At 43.7% G+C, this 15759-nt stretch overlaps 1 protein-coding gene across 17 annotated transcripts; it reads right to left on the reverse strand.

The window, feature by feature from the left end:
• Nucleotides 1-1296: 1296 nt before the first annotated feature.
• LOC141046349 (uncharacterized) lies at nt 1297-9900 on the reverse strand. Of its 17 annotated transcripts, none has more exons than XM_090257180.1 (5): nt 6691-9900; nt 6403-6545; nt 6019-6203; nt 5779-5832; nt 1297-5570 (listed from the first exon to the last, which is right to left on the reverse strand). In XM_090257180.1, the coding sequence occupies exon 1, from the start codon at nt 9154-9156 to the stop codon at nt 7492-7494; it is 1665 nt and encodes a 554-aa protein (XP_090113306.1). In that variant the 5' UTR covers nt 9157-9900; the 3' UTR covers nt 1297-5570; nt 5779-5832; nt 6019-6203; nt 6403-6545; nt 6691-7491. The 17 variants fall into 17 exon arrangements, with proteins under 17 accessions (XP_090113306.1, XP_090113302.1, XP_090113305.1 ...); XM_090257176.1 differs by having other exon boundaries at nt 1297-5599; XM_090257179.1 differs by having other exon boundaries at nt 5779-5839.
• Nucleotides 9901-15759: the final 5859 nt, after the last annotated feature.

Consider the following 15759-nt stretch of genomic DNA (forward strand, 5'->3'; position numbering starts at 1 on the left):
TCATATGTAAAAAAAAATGATTTTAAATTGTATTGAATTCATCGGCAACAAGGAAGCAAAGTCCAGTCACTTCAATAACAAAATCAAATCTAAGTTCAATCGCAATAGACAATATCAAGTCTTCCTACTTAGTGAGATTTGAGGCAAACGAATTCACACTAGGTGATTTAGATTATATTAGAATGAAGTTAGATTAGGTTCTAAAGCAAACAATTTGGATGAATTTTTAAAGTATAGATGAATCTTAAAAGTAGATGATAAATTATTTATGGATGATAAATTATATTAAGATGATTGTTTGTTAATAAATAAAAATTAATATAAGAAAAAATAAAAAAATAAAAATAACAATCAAACAATTAAATGAAGAGTTAAATGAAGGAAATCCTTTGGCATGCATTTTGTGGATAATTTGCTATTGTATGCCAATTCAAGGGAGAGGTTTTGCTTAATGACTTAGTTTTCTTTAATTAAGATTAAGGAGTGATTTAATTAAAAATTAGATAAGAACTACAACTTATTAAAAAAAAAAATAGTTAATTCACTTGTTGTGAACTAAGACAACCTTGCAAATAGTGGAGAATTGTTTATATCACACTTGGTGATTTAAAGAGGTTAAGAGTGAAAATATTAAGATTTTAATAAGAGCTAACATTTCTAAGAAATAAATAGTTAATTCACTTATTCTGAACTAGAATAAACTTCCAACTAGTGGAGGCTTATTTTAGCTCACACTTCTCAAGTCCATTGACAACATGTAAAATCTTCTTTGCTTTGGAGATTAGTTCCATGTGGTATTTCCATATAGAGAAATTGGTTTTGTAGAACATCTTAATCGGTATTTTATCATGCTTGTCCATGATACATTGAGATATAAACAATGAATAGAAATAGAGTGGAATCAAGTAAAACAGAATCAGAAAAAGGATTGAAAAACACAATGAAGAAAATAAACAAGAAGCAATTAGGAGTGTGAAATTAGAATGTAGAACCTAGTGTGATATAACGCTGTTGATATTGAGTACTGTAATAAGAATAATAGAATCTGGTCTTGAAATAATATGATACTCCATGTATAATAGTAAATATCACGATAATCTTGTGTAAAGAAAAATAATCAAGAATCAATAATCAAGAAACAAGGTAGTGGAGAAACTTTTATCGAATCCCTATTGTAGTGGACGTTTCATGAGATTCAGAGCAGCGAAAAACTATATATGTGTATTCAGCGCAGCGTACACGCGGGTGTGGGCCCATAACCTGTTAAAATTCTATACTCTCTCTGCAAATGTACACTCGTTTATAACACAAATATCTCTTTATTCAATCATACACAATTCTTTAGTGTCCCAAGAATCTAATACTGAAAGTATTCTTTCTCTCGTTCGATAACACTCTGCACCTGTATCTCTCTCTCTCGAACTAAAACTATCGAACACAATTACCTAACTCACAGACTGAAATCCATTTGGTGCTACGAATGAATGAGGAGTAGACTATGTTTGGATGTATTCATCCAACAACCCGACCCACATAAAATCGATCACCAGCTAGATTATTAGCCGTCGGGCTGCGCTTAAATGATCAGTCCACTGTATTGAACTTCGGATTTCCACCGTTGCCTCTTCTTTACAATCTTACAATGCTACTAGCCATCTACAATTACTCGCATCGTCGGGGACGTTCGTGTCAATGCGTTGTTTTTCCTCCAGCGTAACTTGAATTAGTCCAACCTCTTCCACATGCGCGGGTTCACCTGCGCTCATGCTCATTGTAGTGGCAGGGTCGGCGACACTTCCAGCGTCGTCTCGTTGTGGGTGAGAGCACCCTCCGGCCAGCACTCGGGTTTTCTCACATGGCTGTTGTGGATCATACTCTCATTTCAGCTTGGACGTAATGAGCAACGATCGCATTGGAAAGCCCAAATTTGACGGTAGGTAGTAACTGGAGCTTGTCCGATTCTTGCAAACCGCTGGGTTTAGCCTCGGCACTGGATAAATCGCCCAGTTCAGTGCCTGCACTGGTTCAATCGCTGAGTTCAATCTTCAAGTGAGCGTGATTCTTTACCACAATCCTGAGCCGGTCGGTCCCGGATTATCTGAGCACTTCGACAATGAACTCCAACCTCAGCCCGCTCTGCGTGGCTTAATCCCACTCGTCGGACGAAATCGAGCTCTTCGCTAGTGCACGGTAACCTCGTTTTCCGCGGCGTATTACAGTTCGACATCGTTTGCCTTGGATTGAGAGATCAATGAAAGCAGTGCCACAGCCCGGACCTGAACTTTCTAAATTGAGAGCATGAGCAGTGTCGCGCGTGCAAGTTGACACCCAGTTGAGCCTTTTCAGGCATCTACCTGTTGCAGCGTGAGGATTTGGAAGGCCAAGGCTCGGATGGTGGGCCTGATCTGATAACCCTCGAAGCATTTCAGGTGGTTTCCAGTTGCAATCATGACTTGAACAAGTCACAGAGACCAGGAATTCGAAGCATGATGGTGCAGCAATAAGCGAATGTGTGAAAATCTGTAAGCTGCGTGCTTTTGTCATTGCATTTCGAAGGCACGCGAATGGTGAACTGCTTGCGCCGACTGGTCGCACTTACGTCGAGATTCGTGGCTGCTGCATCTGATCCAGCCACGTGTGGAGCCCCATGTGCAGAGGAAGCGGGGCAATGGCTGGCCTGCAAAGGCGCCCTGGTTGACTTCCTGGCGATCGTTCCGATATGGTGATGTACAAAATCGGTTGTTGACTAATGTGCCCTCGATGCACATGGGAGCTCACCAGGTGAGGCTATTCTCCCCCCACATGGGAACATGAGAGATGATTAGTATTTTATTTGTATCGTTTTAAAAAAAAAATCATCCGTCTAGAATTCTAGGGCCAGTCTGGTTTTGTTTTGATCTGTCCACGCACACAATTTGAAGGGAGGGTGGAGGAGATGAGGGAAATAACATATAAACATACATTGTGCATGATTATGTCAGGGTTTAAACCACAAATCTGTTATCGGAAAAATAGATTGTTTCAATTGGCTACATTATCATCTCTAGTCAATGTTGAACTTGAAGGATTATAGAGTATATGTAAGGAGAAAAAAGTATTGTCAAATTTGACCATTTGAGGGAATATTGTGAGTTTTATGCATGCATTTCAATCAGTGGATATATCAAAAATTTATTTTATATGTTGTTTTCATACAAATTATTCAAATTAGGAAGTCACTTTGATTAGTAAAGTATTTGTTTGAATTTGGAAGGTTTTGTAAATTGCAAGAGTAGTGTTGGAGAGAAAATCATAAAAATAGAATCATCATCAACTTTAGAGATAATTAACTAGTTAATTAATATATTTTTATTTATTGTGATAATTAGTATCTAGCTATTGAATCCAATATCTAATCAATCTTCTACCCACATGTATTGTTTATTAGAATCTCATTGATTTTGATTAGTAGGTAAAAAAAGTTGAAAAAAGAACCTTATGGTTTTTTTAGTAATTTAGTGTCGATATAAATTGATTGATTTAATTGATATAAAATAATCAAGAAGATAGGATAAAGTAGGTTCAATCTGATGTTAGCATCTTAAATCATAAAAAAAAACGTTTTAGAAATTATTTAAAGCTTTGATTTAGTGTTTTAGGAATTTTAGAATATATTTGAAAGATTTTGGTAAAAACAATTATATTACTTGGAGAGGCCATTATGAAGAATTTGAATAAGATTTTTAAACTCCAAAAGGTTTTCATAATATTTAAATAAATTTTTATAACCATGATCAACTTGAATTTGAATAAATAACATATCTTACTAGTAGGAATAACAATAAGTTATAGCTAGTGTAATCAAGGTAGCAAGAGAGGTATCAAGGAAATGAAATATAAAAAGATTCTAAAGAGGCAAATTTGACACAGAATCAAGAGAGGTTTTTGTCTCCGATAGTAGCTCCAAGCTTTGAGAGTTTTTTCTTAGATTGTGATAGTAAACATGTTGTATCTTGCCATGTATTAAAGGAAGAATACATTGTTGTTGAGGTTCTTCATTTCTATATGTTGTTGTGATGGATTTAGCATTCTTAATAGTTTGTATAATTTTCATATTTTAAACTATCTTCTAAACTTATGTTTTTAAAAATACTAATAATAAAAAGAAATTTATAAAATATTATTAATAACAAATATATTCAATATAATTCATCTACAAACTTTTGATTATATTACTTATCTCTATATAGCTAAAAACAATACTCAAATCTTTAAAGTAAAATAAAAAAGTGAATTTTTGTTAGATATGACTCTAATAATAAAGCTTATTAAATGTACAATTCTACAAAAAAGAAAAGAAAAGACAATCATTTGTGAGGATGTTATTTTTTATGAATCAAAGATTAGATAACAAAATATTAAAAACATGTGAGATCTTAATGATATATTTTCTATATTATATAATAATATAAATAAACATATTACATTGTCACAAAATGAAGAAGAACTTGAACAAATGTCAAAGACAAGTACTTAAAGAAAAAATATAAACATGTGAGATATGTATCAAAAAAGATTACAAAATAAATATAAAAAATATGTATTTTTAAGAAGAAATTAAAATTACTATTTCCAAAAAACAACAATCCTAAAGATCCTTGAAACTAGATTAGAAGCAAACAAAGAATTGATAAGAGTGAAGAAGGTTATACTTTTATCTCCTTATGTACCATCTAACTAAGAGCTACATAGTTATATTTTATAAGACCTTGGACTATCAAGGACATGAATCTTAAAAAAATCAATCCTCAATACACTTTTGTGTCATTTAAAATGACTAAAAAATCACTCAAAGATGATAATATATTGAACTAAAATGGCTATTGCCAAAGATAAGAAGACTAAAAAATCTTGAAATAAGACTAAGATGTAATAAAGTTGTTGACAAGAGTGAAGAAGACTTCACTCTTGCCTCAATATATACTCTCTAACTAAGAACTATATAATAATATTTTATAGGACTTCTAACATATATTGATATTGCAAGACACATGACTTAACTTATAACACAAGTTATCTATGTATGTGCCACATAATTATCTTATTCCAAAAACTATGAAGACGTGTATCACGTAGCTAACTTGTTGATCAAGTTTCAAGTCTAATAATTAACTAAAAATACGTGTAAAGTCATAGAGACATCTATAAAGCTTCTAAGAAGTTTCTTCAAAAGATATTATGAAATTAATCTATTTTTACGTACTTCTATTTTTTCAAACAAAAAATCAATTAGTAGATATATTGAGTAAAGCAATCAATATGCTAAACTAACAAAAGCGATAGAACAATCTCATCTTTCATTCTAAAATCTACACCAATGACATGCTGGAATTGCAACCTATATCTATAGATAAAAAAAACTATAATTAATAAGTTCTTTTATATTTTTTCTATAAACTATCATAAATAAACTATATTCATTCTTAAATCTATGTAATAAATGCCAAGGTCAAGTCATATACCTTTAGCCAAAACACATTGTTAATAGCCAAGTGTGTCCACCTTTATAAACATCAAGGTGCTCCAATGATCTGTAGATTCTATCACTTTCTTCTAATCCCTACTTAAACTCTACAATTTTAGTAGAAAAAAAATAAAAAATAAAAAAATTATTGATTCTTAATAATATACTTAATGTCTCTCTCTTTATAAAACTTATATCAACTCTTAATGATGGAAGCTATACATTGGTAGTAATAGGATGTATATAAGTTTTATTATAAAAGTTAGGGCCAAAACCTATATCAAAAGATGAGCTTTGCTTAACTTCAAAACATGGATTTTTGAGTCGATCTAAGGACTTGCACAACAAGCCATATGTATGTATATATGATTATACAATCACAACATCTTCTTACAAGAGTGACTAGAAACCACACACCTAGCAAAAGCACCTCAGGCTGAGTTAATGATAGCACATGTTATACAAACACAATAAGAAAAACATCAACAACAAAACAAGAAGGGAAGAAAACTTACCAAAGAGAGGCGGTTGACTTGTTCGCTCAGCAGGCGCACAAGAAAGAGTGACATTGCAACAGAGCTTTGCCACATGAAAAGGAATTATAGAGACGAAACCCTAAGCGAGAGGGGGTATTGGCAGGAAAAAAAAGGAGCGCCTGGAGTTTCTTCCTCTTACTCGCCTAATATATCTACCTGAGAACCTTATGTGCATGGATGAACCCATTATCCATGCAGAACACCATGGTCAGGGTATTACTCGATATGCTCGAGGATAAGTTTAGTTCGAACACAATGTTGAAATAGAATGTATGTAGAAGATCCTCAAACTTGTCAAATCCTGAAATGTATAAATCGTGATCAACATGCGAATAAAATAACTCTATGTTATTGCATACGTACTGAATTTCACATGGTCAACGTCGGTTCTGCACGAAATTTGAGGATGCAGCTCTAGGAGTCTCGACGCACCCAAAAGTTGGATTGCGAATTGTCTGCCACCTCGTCCACCACAATGTCTTGTCCCGGCGTCTACTCAGCTACGCCTGAGCGCAAAAAGTGGAAAGCAAGTCAATCCATACGAATAAATGGCTCTTCACTGTTGTAGTATTATTGCTTTTGTTTTTCTCAGACGGCGGAAAAAACAGGATTCTATTTGCATATTTTTATCTGAAACACAGGATGGAAGACCTCTTTGCTTTCGATTGTTTAATATGCTTTTACGTAGTCCAGAACATTGATCGAGCCTCTCGGAAAAGATAAGACGAAGCTTTGTGTGTAGAATCTTATTCCATACAAGAACCTTATTTCTAGTTTCATATTTTCTTAAATCGTTCCATCTAACCCAGGCTTTTGCAAACTCCCCAGAATATTGCTTGCGATTAAAGGGTTGTTCGTAAAACTTTTCATTGTATTACACAGTCTACCCGTTTACAAGTACGACATCACAATGCAATATCCATAGTTGCGGTTTAAACCTCGGACCAGGTTTCATCGTCCAAATCATGCAGTTCCATCGCTCACGGACTGACTAAAAGCGCAGCCCGCCTACAGCACAACCCGTACACAACGCTAAAATACCAGTCACCGGTTCAATCCCAAATCCAGACGGCCCGGCCTGCTCTGTGTGTTGCATGGAAAGAGAAATTTCACCCCCTGACCACGGGCGTCCAGGATTGCTGCCGATGGCTCATCGACGCACGATCCCAAAACTTACCAAGTCTCGCTCCCCGAGAAGCACGCTTCTGTGAACATTACGACGTTTCCGGGGACTGGAACGTTCCCTCGCAAAAGTCAAAGCGTGCCCATGCCAAGCTTCTGCAGAGTGCTTCCACATACTAGCATTCGCAGCAGCCCGAATAGTCGTGTCCTCTCGGTCGTGCGGGCACACAGTCAGCCCGAAAGGACTGTTTCGTCCCCCCCCCCCTACCCGATACCACCCCTTCAGGTCCGTCTTCCAGGTCACCGGTGAACGTGAAAGTCAACATAATCCTATCCGCGAGCCAGAACTTCCAGTTCACGCACTTCACTGTCAACGCCAGAATTACCAACCATGCGCAGATGCCCCAAGCCCGGTTCACTACATAACCAGCGGCAGCGGGCACTGCAGTCATCGAAACGTGCTCCTCCTCCTCCTCCGGTACGATCCTGCCGCCATTGCGTTCTGAGCCAGTGAGTCGAAGCAAGCATCGGTGCGGAGCTGCAGACGATCCAGCTTGTCACGAAGATGGCGATCTCCCGGCAATCGAGACATGCCGGCCTCTTGGTGGCCGCCACTCTGGCAATGATCTTCATAGGTGACGCACCCACTCCCCTAGCCCAACACTGACCCGCACTGCACGAGCTCACTGCATGATTCTTCTGTGTTGGCACCAGGGCCCATCCGTTCGGACCCAGCGATTTCAGGGTGCGTCTCAGTGGATGCATCCCGGCATTGCAAGTGCTGTACCGATCCGATCCAAAAACCATTCCACATGCTTGTGTCGTTTGGACTCGTTCATGGCACGCTGAAGCGATAACGTGTTGGATTTGTTCCGCCATGTCCATGCAGGCTCTGCCGACGCGTGGTGCAAAGAAGGCACCAAGGACTGCGACTACAACCACAAGAACGGGTGCGAGACCAACGTCCTGTACGATGTGAAGAACTGCGGCGACTGCGGCAACAAGTGTGCGTGCGGCCCGTACGCCGTCCCCAAGTGCAACAAAGGCAGGTGTGAGTTCTCGTGCAAGGCCGGCTGGGCTAACTGCAACAACGACTGGAAGGATGGGTGTGAGAAGGACGTCGGCAAGGACGTGTTCAACTGCGGCGGCTGCGGCAAGAAGTGCGAGTGCGGCCCCAATGCCATCGCCAAGTGCAACGGCGGCAGGTGCCAATACAGCTGCAAGGCGGGATGGGCCAACTGCAACGGCGACTGGAAGGACGGGTGCGAGAAGGACGTGAGCAAGGACCTGTACAACTGCGGCGCGTGCGGCAAGAAGTGCGAGTGCGGCCCGTACGCCAGCGCCAAGTGCAGCGGCGGCAAGTGCCAGTACACGTGCAAGTGGGGCTGGGCCAACTGCAACGGCGACTGGAAGGACGGGTGCGAGAAGGACGTGGGCAGCGACGTGAACAACTGCGGCGGCTGCGGCAACAAGTGCCCCCAGCCCAAGTACTTTGGCGGGGAGGCCACCTGCAAGAACGGCAAGTGTCGCGACCAGTGCAAGAAGGGGATGAAGTTCGACGCCCACAAGAAGTGCTGCGTCCGCAGGTACTGACGACGGACCGAGGTCGGGAGCAGTGGATCCCGCTTCGTTCCACTTGTGCGCCGATGCGGTGCGCTGGACAATGCTGCTTTCTCCCTGCCGTGGCCGGACCGACGACGGCGCGGGCAGCGTGTTCCAGAGGTCACAGTGTTGGTAGTCGGTAGTCGGTAGTCGAGTTGGAAGAATAAGAGGCCGCAGTGCATCATCTCGATGCACAGACACAGCCGCTGATGACGAGCGTAGAGAGTGGCCGCTGGAGCGCCGCGGTCCGGGCTCTGTACCATTGGGCTGACCGATGTAGATGTGTAAATTGAACTCAGGAGCTTGTGGCAACTGGGATTCCCTACAATAACATGAAGAGATACTGAATGATTGACAACACAAGTGGGCTCGTGGTGGCCAAGCTTTGTCCATTGCGTTCTCTGTTGCGTTTCTGGAGATCGTCAACACATGTCAAAGCTGGTCGTGTTTTAGCGGTCGGGGGCGCAGCGTCGAACACATGTGCGTGGGATGTGTGGCGCTGCAGTGGATGTTGTTATGTTTTGTGGCACTCGTTGATTCGGTGGAGCTGTGGTTTTCCATGCCATTCGCGCTGTGGGGCGCGAGAACGCAGTGGCCATGTTTCAGGTGGAGTGTGCCCCGGGAGGATCGGGGAGGCTCGTTTAGCTGCTTGAGGCGGAGAGGACGTTGGGGTGCGGCAGAAACACACTGGTTGTACATGATAAATGCACATGTCTTTTCAAGAAGTTTGGAGCGTGCTCCGCAAACAACCAATTACATTTGAATGTAGGAACATCGTTCAAGTCGAATCTACGCATTTGAAATTATATTTACAAACGATATTTGAAAGGCGTTCAATATTATGAAGCTTTTGCGAAAATTTGGGTTAGAGGGTTTTATCGAAGAGCTTGGACCCACAAATGATACTAATGGGTGGAATACTAAAGGTGTGTGTTACTTACCGGCTGCCAGGGTGCTGGTGAATTCTTTAAATAGGTTGTTGGATGAACATCCATACACATTCTTCTTTAGAGTTTCATTCATCTCAATAACAGTTCTGGCCCTTTGGTACTTCACCTCGCAAGTACGTTTGTGTAAGTAAAGCATTGTACCAGTTCTTTTTACATTCTATTATCATATCATTGCAGTGATATTTTGCGGTTTTTACACAATTTCCTCATTCAAAGCATATGGATTATATTAGTTACTTTCAAATTATTTTTTTGTGCTTGTGCTTGGATAAAGAATACAAGATCATTCGATTCTTCTAACTTGTTTTATTTTTGTGATGATGTCTTTTGTTGTAGAAAATGCTCCTCAAGAACAAAGAGAGTTTGATTCTTTTCCTTGACATTGGTTCATACTACAAAGATTATGTTGATACAACTTATAAGTTTTGATGTAACTTTCAAAGTAATATTTAAACTGACAAGCATCTATACATTGCCATTTTTATGCTCCACCACATCTATAAGTTGTAATTTGATGTTATCACTTATTTTAGGCATGGACATTAGATTTTCTCACTTTCAATGACCACATTAAAAGCCTCTGGCTGAAAAACAATTTCTACATGATAATTCTATATTTTAAAAACATTCCTTTCAAAAACTTTAGTTCCAAATTCCTCATGCTTCTCTATTATATGTGTAAACAATAGAACACATAATAGAGTACAAATTTCAATTAAAATTGAAAAACGAAATATTCAGTGAATAAGCAAAAACAAAGTTAGAAAAGAAAAATCAATATATGCCACATTGAAACAAGATAGAGGCTTGTAACATATTAAAATTATTAACTCATCATATATATATATATATATATATATGCGAAACATCATATATACAACAAGTATAAATTTGTGCACAAATACTTTCACCACCTCACTCGATCTATATTTAAGATGCTATGAGTTATACCATACGACTCTATGCTTATAATAAAAAATAGGTAAAAGGCTCATCTGTTCGTAGTACTATTTGGATCTAGATATAGGTATTTGGTGATTTGATCTACACTACTCCTCAAATGGAGAAAGTTGAATGGAAGACTAACCCATAAATCCAACTACTGTTTCCTATTGTCAAGATATTCTTCATCTTGATTTACAATTTTCTCATCTAATTTCAGAATAAAATTTGAGCTTTGTAATGATAGAACTCCAACACTTCATAAAAGTTGACTAAGTGGGATTTATCCAGATGTTGCATTAAAAAGATCAACATCCTCTCATGCCTCCGAGCCAAGGTCCATGATTTATCAACTGCCACCCTGATCTCCCGCGTTGGCTTTGCTCCCAAGAAACTTTCGGCCCCAGAAACACACTTGACCTCGAGCAAGGGAAAGAACGTCTTAAGCCCTCGCTCCGACCACACGACTGAGCTCAGAGATTTCCCTCTGAACTTCGTCCCAGACTGTCTACAGGAAAACGGAACTGCCCATGCACACCACATTCAAAAGCGCAGCAGTAAGGCCTCCCCGGCAGTAATCCGCGCTGGCGACGGAGCTCCACACACACTATCCGAAAGTGGGCTCTGTGACAAGAACAGTCCAGCACATGCGCAATTCGGGAAGCCGTACCCAAATGTCCTCTCCGCCTCAAGCAGCTAAACGAGCCTCCCCGATCCTCCCGGGGCACACTCCACCTGAAACATGGCCACTGCGTTCTCGCGCCCCACAGCGCGAATGGCATGGAAAACCACAGCTCCACCGAATCAACGAGTGCCACAAAACATAACAACATCCACTGCAGCGCCACACATCCCACGCACATGTGTTCGACGCTGCGCCCCCGACCGCTAAAACACGACCAGCTTTGACATGTGTTGACGATCTCCAGAAACGCAACAGAGAACGCAATGGACAAAGCTTGGCCACCACGAGCCCACTTGTGTTGTCAATCATTCAGTATCTCTTCATGTTATTGTAGGGAATCCCAGTTGCCACAAGCTCCTGAGTTCAATTTACACATCTACATCGGTCAGCCCAATGGTACAGAGCCCGGACCGCGGCGCTCCAGCGGCCACTCTCTACGCTCGTCATCAGCGGCTGTGTCTGTGCATCGAGATGATGCACTGCGGCCTCTTATTCTTCCAACTCGACTACCGACTACCGACTACCAACACTGTGACCTCTGGAACACGCTGCCCGCGCCGTCGTCGGTCCGGCCACGGCAGGGAGAAAGCAGCATTGTCCAGCGCACCGCATCGGCGCACAAGTGGAACGAAGCGGGATCCACTGCTCCCGACCTCGGTCCGTCGTCAGTACCTGCGGACGCAGCACTTCTTGTGGGCGTCGAACTTCATCCCCTTCTTGCACTGGTCGCGACACTTGCCGTTCTTGCAGGTGGCCTCCCCGCCAAAGTACTTGGGCTGGGGGCACTTGTTGCCGCAGCCGCCGCAGTTGTTCACGTCGCTGCCCACGTCCTTCTCGCACCCGTCCTTCCAGTCGCCGTTGCAGTTGGCCCAGCCCCACTTGCACGTGTACTGGCACTTGCCGCCGCTGCACTTGGCGCTGGCGTACGGGCCGCACTCGCACTTCTTGCCGCACGCGCCGCAGTTGTACAGGTCCTTGCTCACGTCCTTCTCGCACCCGTCCTTCCAGTCGCCGTTGCAGTTGGCCCATCCCGCCTTGCAGCTGTATTGGCACCTGCCGCCGTTGCACTTGGCGATGGCATTGGGGCCGCACTCGCACTTCTTGCCGCAGCCGCCGCAGTTGAACACGTCCTTGCCGACGTCCTTCTCACACCCATCCTTCCAGTCGTTGTTGCAGTTAGCCCAGCCGGCCTTGCACGAGAACTCACACCTGCCTTTGTTGCACTTGGGGACGGCGTACGGGCCGCACGCACACTTGTTGCCGCAGTCGCCGCAGTTCTTCACATCGTACAGGACGTTGGTCTCGCACCCGTTCTTGTGGTTGTAGTCGCAGTCCTTGGTGCCTTCTTTGCACCACGCGTCGGCAGAGCCTGCATGGACATGGCGGAACAAATCCAACACGTTATCGCTTCAGCGTGCCATGAACGAGTCCAAACGACACAAGCATGTGGAATGGCTTTTGGATCGGATCGGTACAGCACTTGCAATGCCGGGATGCATCCACTGAGACGCACCCTGAAATCGCTGGGTCCGAACGGATGGGCCCTGGTGCCAACACAGAAGAATCATGCAGTGAGCTCGTGCAGTGCGGGTCAGTGTTGGGCTAGGGGAGTGGGTGCGTCACCTATGAAGATCATTGCCAGAGTGGCGGCCACCAAGAGGCCGGCATGTCTCGATTGCCGGGAGATCGCCATCTTCGTGACAAGCTGGATCGTCTGCAGCTCCGCACCGATGCTTGCTTCGACTCACTGGCTCAGAACGCAATGGCGGCAGGATCGTACCGGAGGAGGAGGAGGAGCACGTTTCGATGACTGCAGTGCCCGCTGCCGCTGGTTATGTAGTGAACCGGGCTTGGGGCATCTGCGCATGGTTGGTAATTCTGGCGTTGACAGTGAAGTGCGTGAACTGGAAGTTCTGGCTCGCGGATAGGATTATGTTGACTTTCACGTTCACCGGTGACCTGGAAGACGGACCTGAAGGGGTGGTCTCGCGTAGGGGGGGGGGGGGGACGAAACAGTCCTTTCGGGCTGACTGTGTGCCCGCACGACCGAGAGGACACGACTATTCGGGCTGCTGCGAATGCTAGTATGTGGAAGCACTCTGCAGAAGCTTGGCATGGGCACGCTTTGACTTTTGCGAGGGAACGTTCCAGTCCCCGGAAACGTCGTAATGTTCACAGAAGCGTGCTTCTCGGGGAGCGAGACTTGGTAAGTTTTGGGATCGTGCGTCGATGAGCCATCGGCAGCAATCCTGGACGCCCGTGGTCAGGGGGTGAAATTTCTCTTTCCATGCAACACAGAGCAGGCCGGGCTGTCTGGATTTGGGATTGAACTGGTGATGGCGAATGTAGTCTTGTATACCGGTTATGCTTTGAGCGAGCTGCGCCTACCGCTCTGGATGTGGTAATTGATGAAGGCATTGGTAGCGTGGGTGTTTCGAATTCTTTCTGGCCCTCGATTTTTGGAGCATGCTTTAGGAGATGTCGGAGAAATGGAATCGCATGATTTTCCAAGAGGATTTGTAGTTTGATGTGAAAATAAAACCTTCGATGTGGCACCGTGTTATACAAGTTGTGAACAGCCAGTTGGTAGAACGCAATTGAAATCATATTTACAAACGATATCTGAAAGGCGAGCAATATTATGAGACTTTTGCAAAAATTTGGGTTAGAGAGTCCAAACGAAGAGCTTTGAGCCAGAAATGATACTATTGGGTGGAATACTAAAGGTGTGTGTTACGTACCGGCTGCCAGGGTCCTGGTGAAGTCTTTAAATAGTTTATAAGCTTACAGTATGATCGATAGCAAAGAGGTTTACCCTCTCTTGTTTCGAACAAAATGAAGAACAAACTTGTGAGGGCGATGGCAGTTTATCCCTGCGCTGAGGTTGAACAGTGCTCCGCTTCCGTCCTGGCAACCGGATGGTTCAAGCGCATAGTGCGAATAGTATCATTTTTTCCGCCGTCTCAGGACAATAAATACAATAGTAATATAGTAGGGAAGAGTCATTATTCGCATGGATCGTATACCATTTTTCGGCACTCAGACGTGGCTGAGGTGGACCCCGCGAGAAGATCCTGTGGAGTTCGAGGCGACAGACAATCCGCTGTCCTGCTTTCGGGTGTATCGACAAAGCAATGGATGAGGTGGCGGGGAGTCAGCTGCTTGTCTAGTTGGCAAGCATTAGCACAGCATGATCTGCATGCTCAACAAGACTTCCACAGCTACAGTCCGCAACTCGGAGGCTCCAACTCCTGCATCACCCTCAGGTTTCGTTCAGATTTGACGTCGACCGAGCAACCCTGGTGCAATTGGAGAGAAGTTTTGAAAATGTCGGTTGCATCTCCATCGCCCGTTGTGGTTGAGAGACTCGTGTGAGGATTGTGGGTGAGGAGCGGTCGACCGATTCAAATGCTTTTTAACAAGGGCATGGTCATATTTACTGTCAAGCTGGTAATTCACAGCGAGCGAATGCGTTGCATGCCCACTCGGGAAGAAACTCTTTCCAAGTTCAACGACCGTTTAAGATGACACCAAAGCGCTCTCTCGCACACCCTGAGAGGTGGAATGCTGCAACGATTCTGAGACTGGACTTCAGCGAAGACTATTTCAACTTCCTTGTGATAACCTGAACTTGGAGGCAGATTTGAGAATGGTCAGTTGCTATGCAACATGTAGATGTGTCGACCACGCAGCTCGTCGTTGACACTCAACGGGGGGGGGGGGGGGGGGGGGTCCGTTAACGCCGCAGTAATTCACCCATTGTCAATATGCACCCCAATGAGATCCAGGCCGGCATGGATGGCCGACGTTCATGCATCGGGGAACTAAATTCTGTGAACGACCTTCGGGGGTTTTGCCGAGATGGATATGCGTTGAGCACCGCTGAAACCCACGCTACGAAACGCCGTGGAGACGTGCTCCACCCGCTCCGGCATGTGGGTTGACAAAAGAGGAGACTCGAGTCAGGATCAGCTGGGTTTGACTTGTAGATATTCTGGCCCACTGGCGAACTCGCGGATCGAAGCACAGTGATCGGAGTGTCAGCGTGTTCCATTCGTCGATTCGAAATAAAGGATTTCGACAACCACAGGTCGCGCGGTTCGAGGATGTGCAAGCGGACAGAAGGTCCACCTGGATGGAGTTGACTCCAGGGCTCAAATAAGCACTTCGCGGCGTGCATCGAACATCTGAAGTCAACTTCGTCATCCACAATTCCGGGCTTCGATGGACGGGCAACCCCCTCTACGGGCAGCAACGAGGCTTGCCAGATGGTCCAAACTCCTGCCTTTGTTTCGGCACAATCAGGGCATGTCCGTCGCATAGCGTAGGAAGAAAAAGAAAAGCACAATGCGTATGAACTCTTGCAAACCCTCACGCCAGAGACACCCGTGTTAAAATTTTATACTCTCTCTGCAAATG

This window comes from Physcomitrium patens, chromosome 16 (genome assembly GCF_059467195.1).
Source record: "Physcomitrium patens ecotype Gransden chromosome 16, ASM5946719v1, whole genome shotgun sequence".
NCBI classification, from domain to species: Eukaryota; Viridiplantae; Streptophyta; class Bryopsida; order Funariales; family Funariaceae; genus Physcomitrium; species Physcomitrium patens.

Coding starts and splice junctions, on each gene's coding strand:
- LOC141046349 (XM_090257170.1), bottom strand. CDS start 9,156: ATGGACAAAGCTTGGCCACCACGAGCCCACTTGTGTTGTCAATCATTC.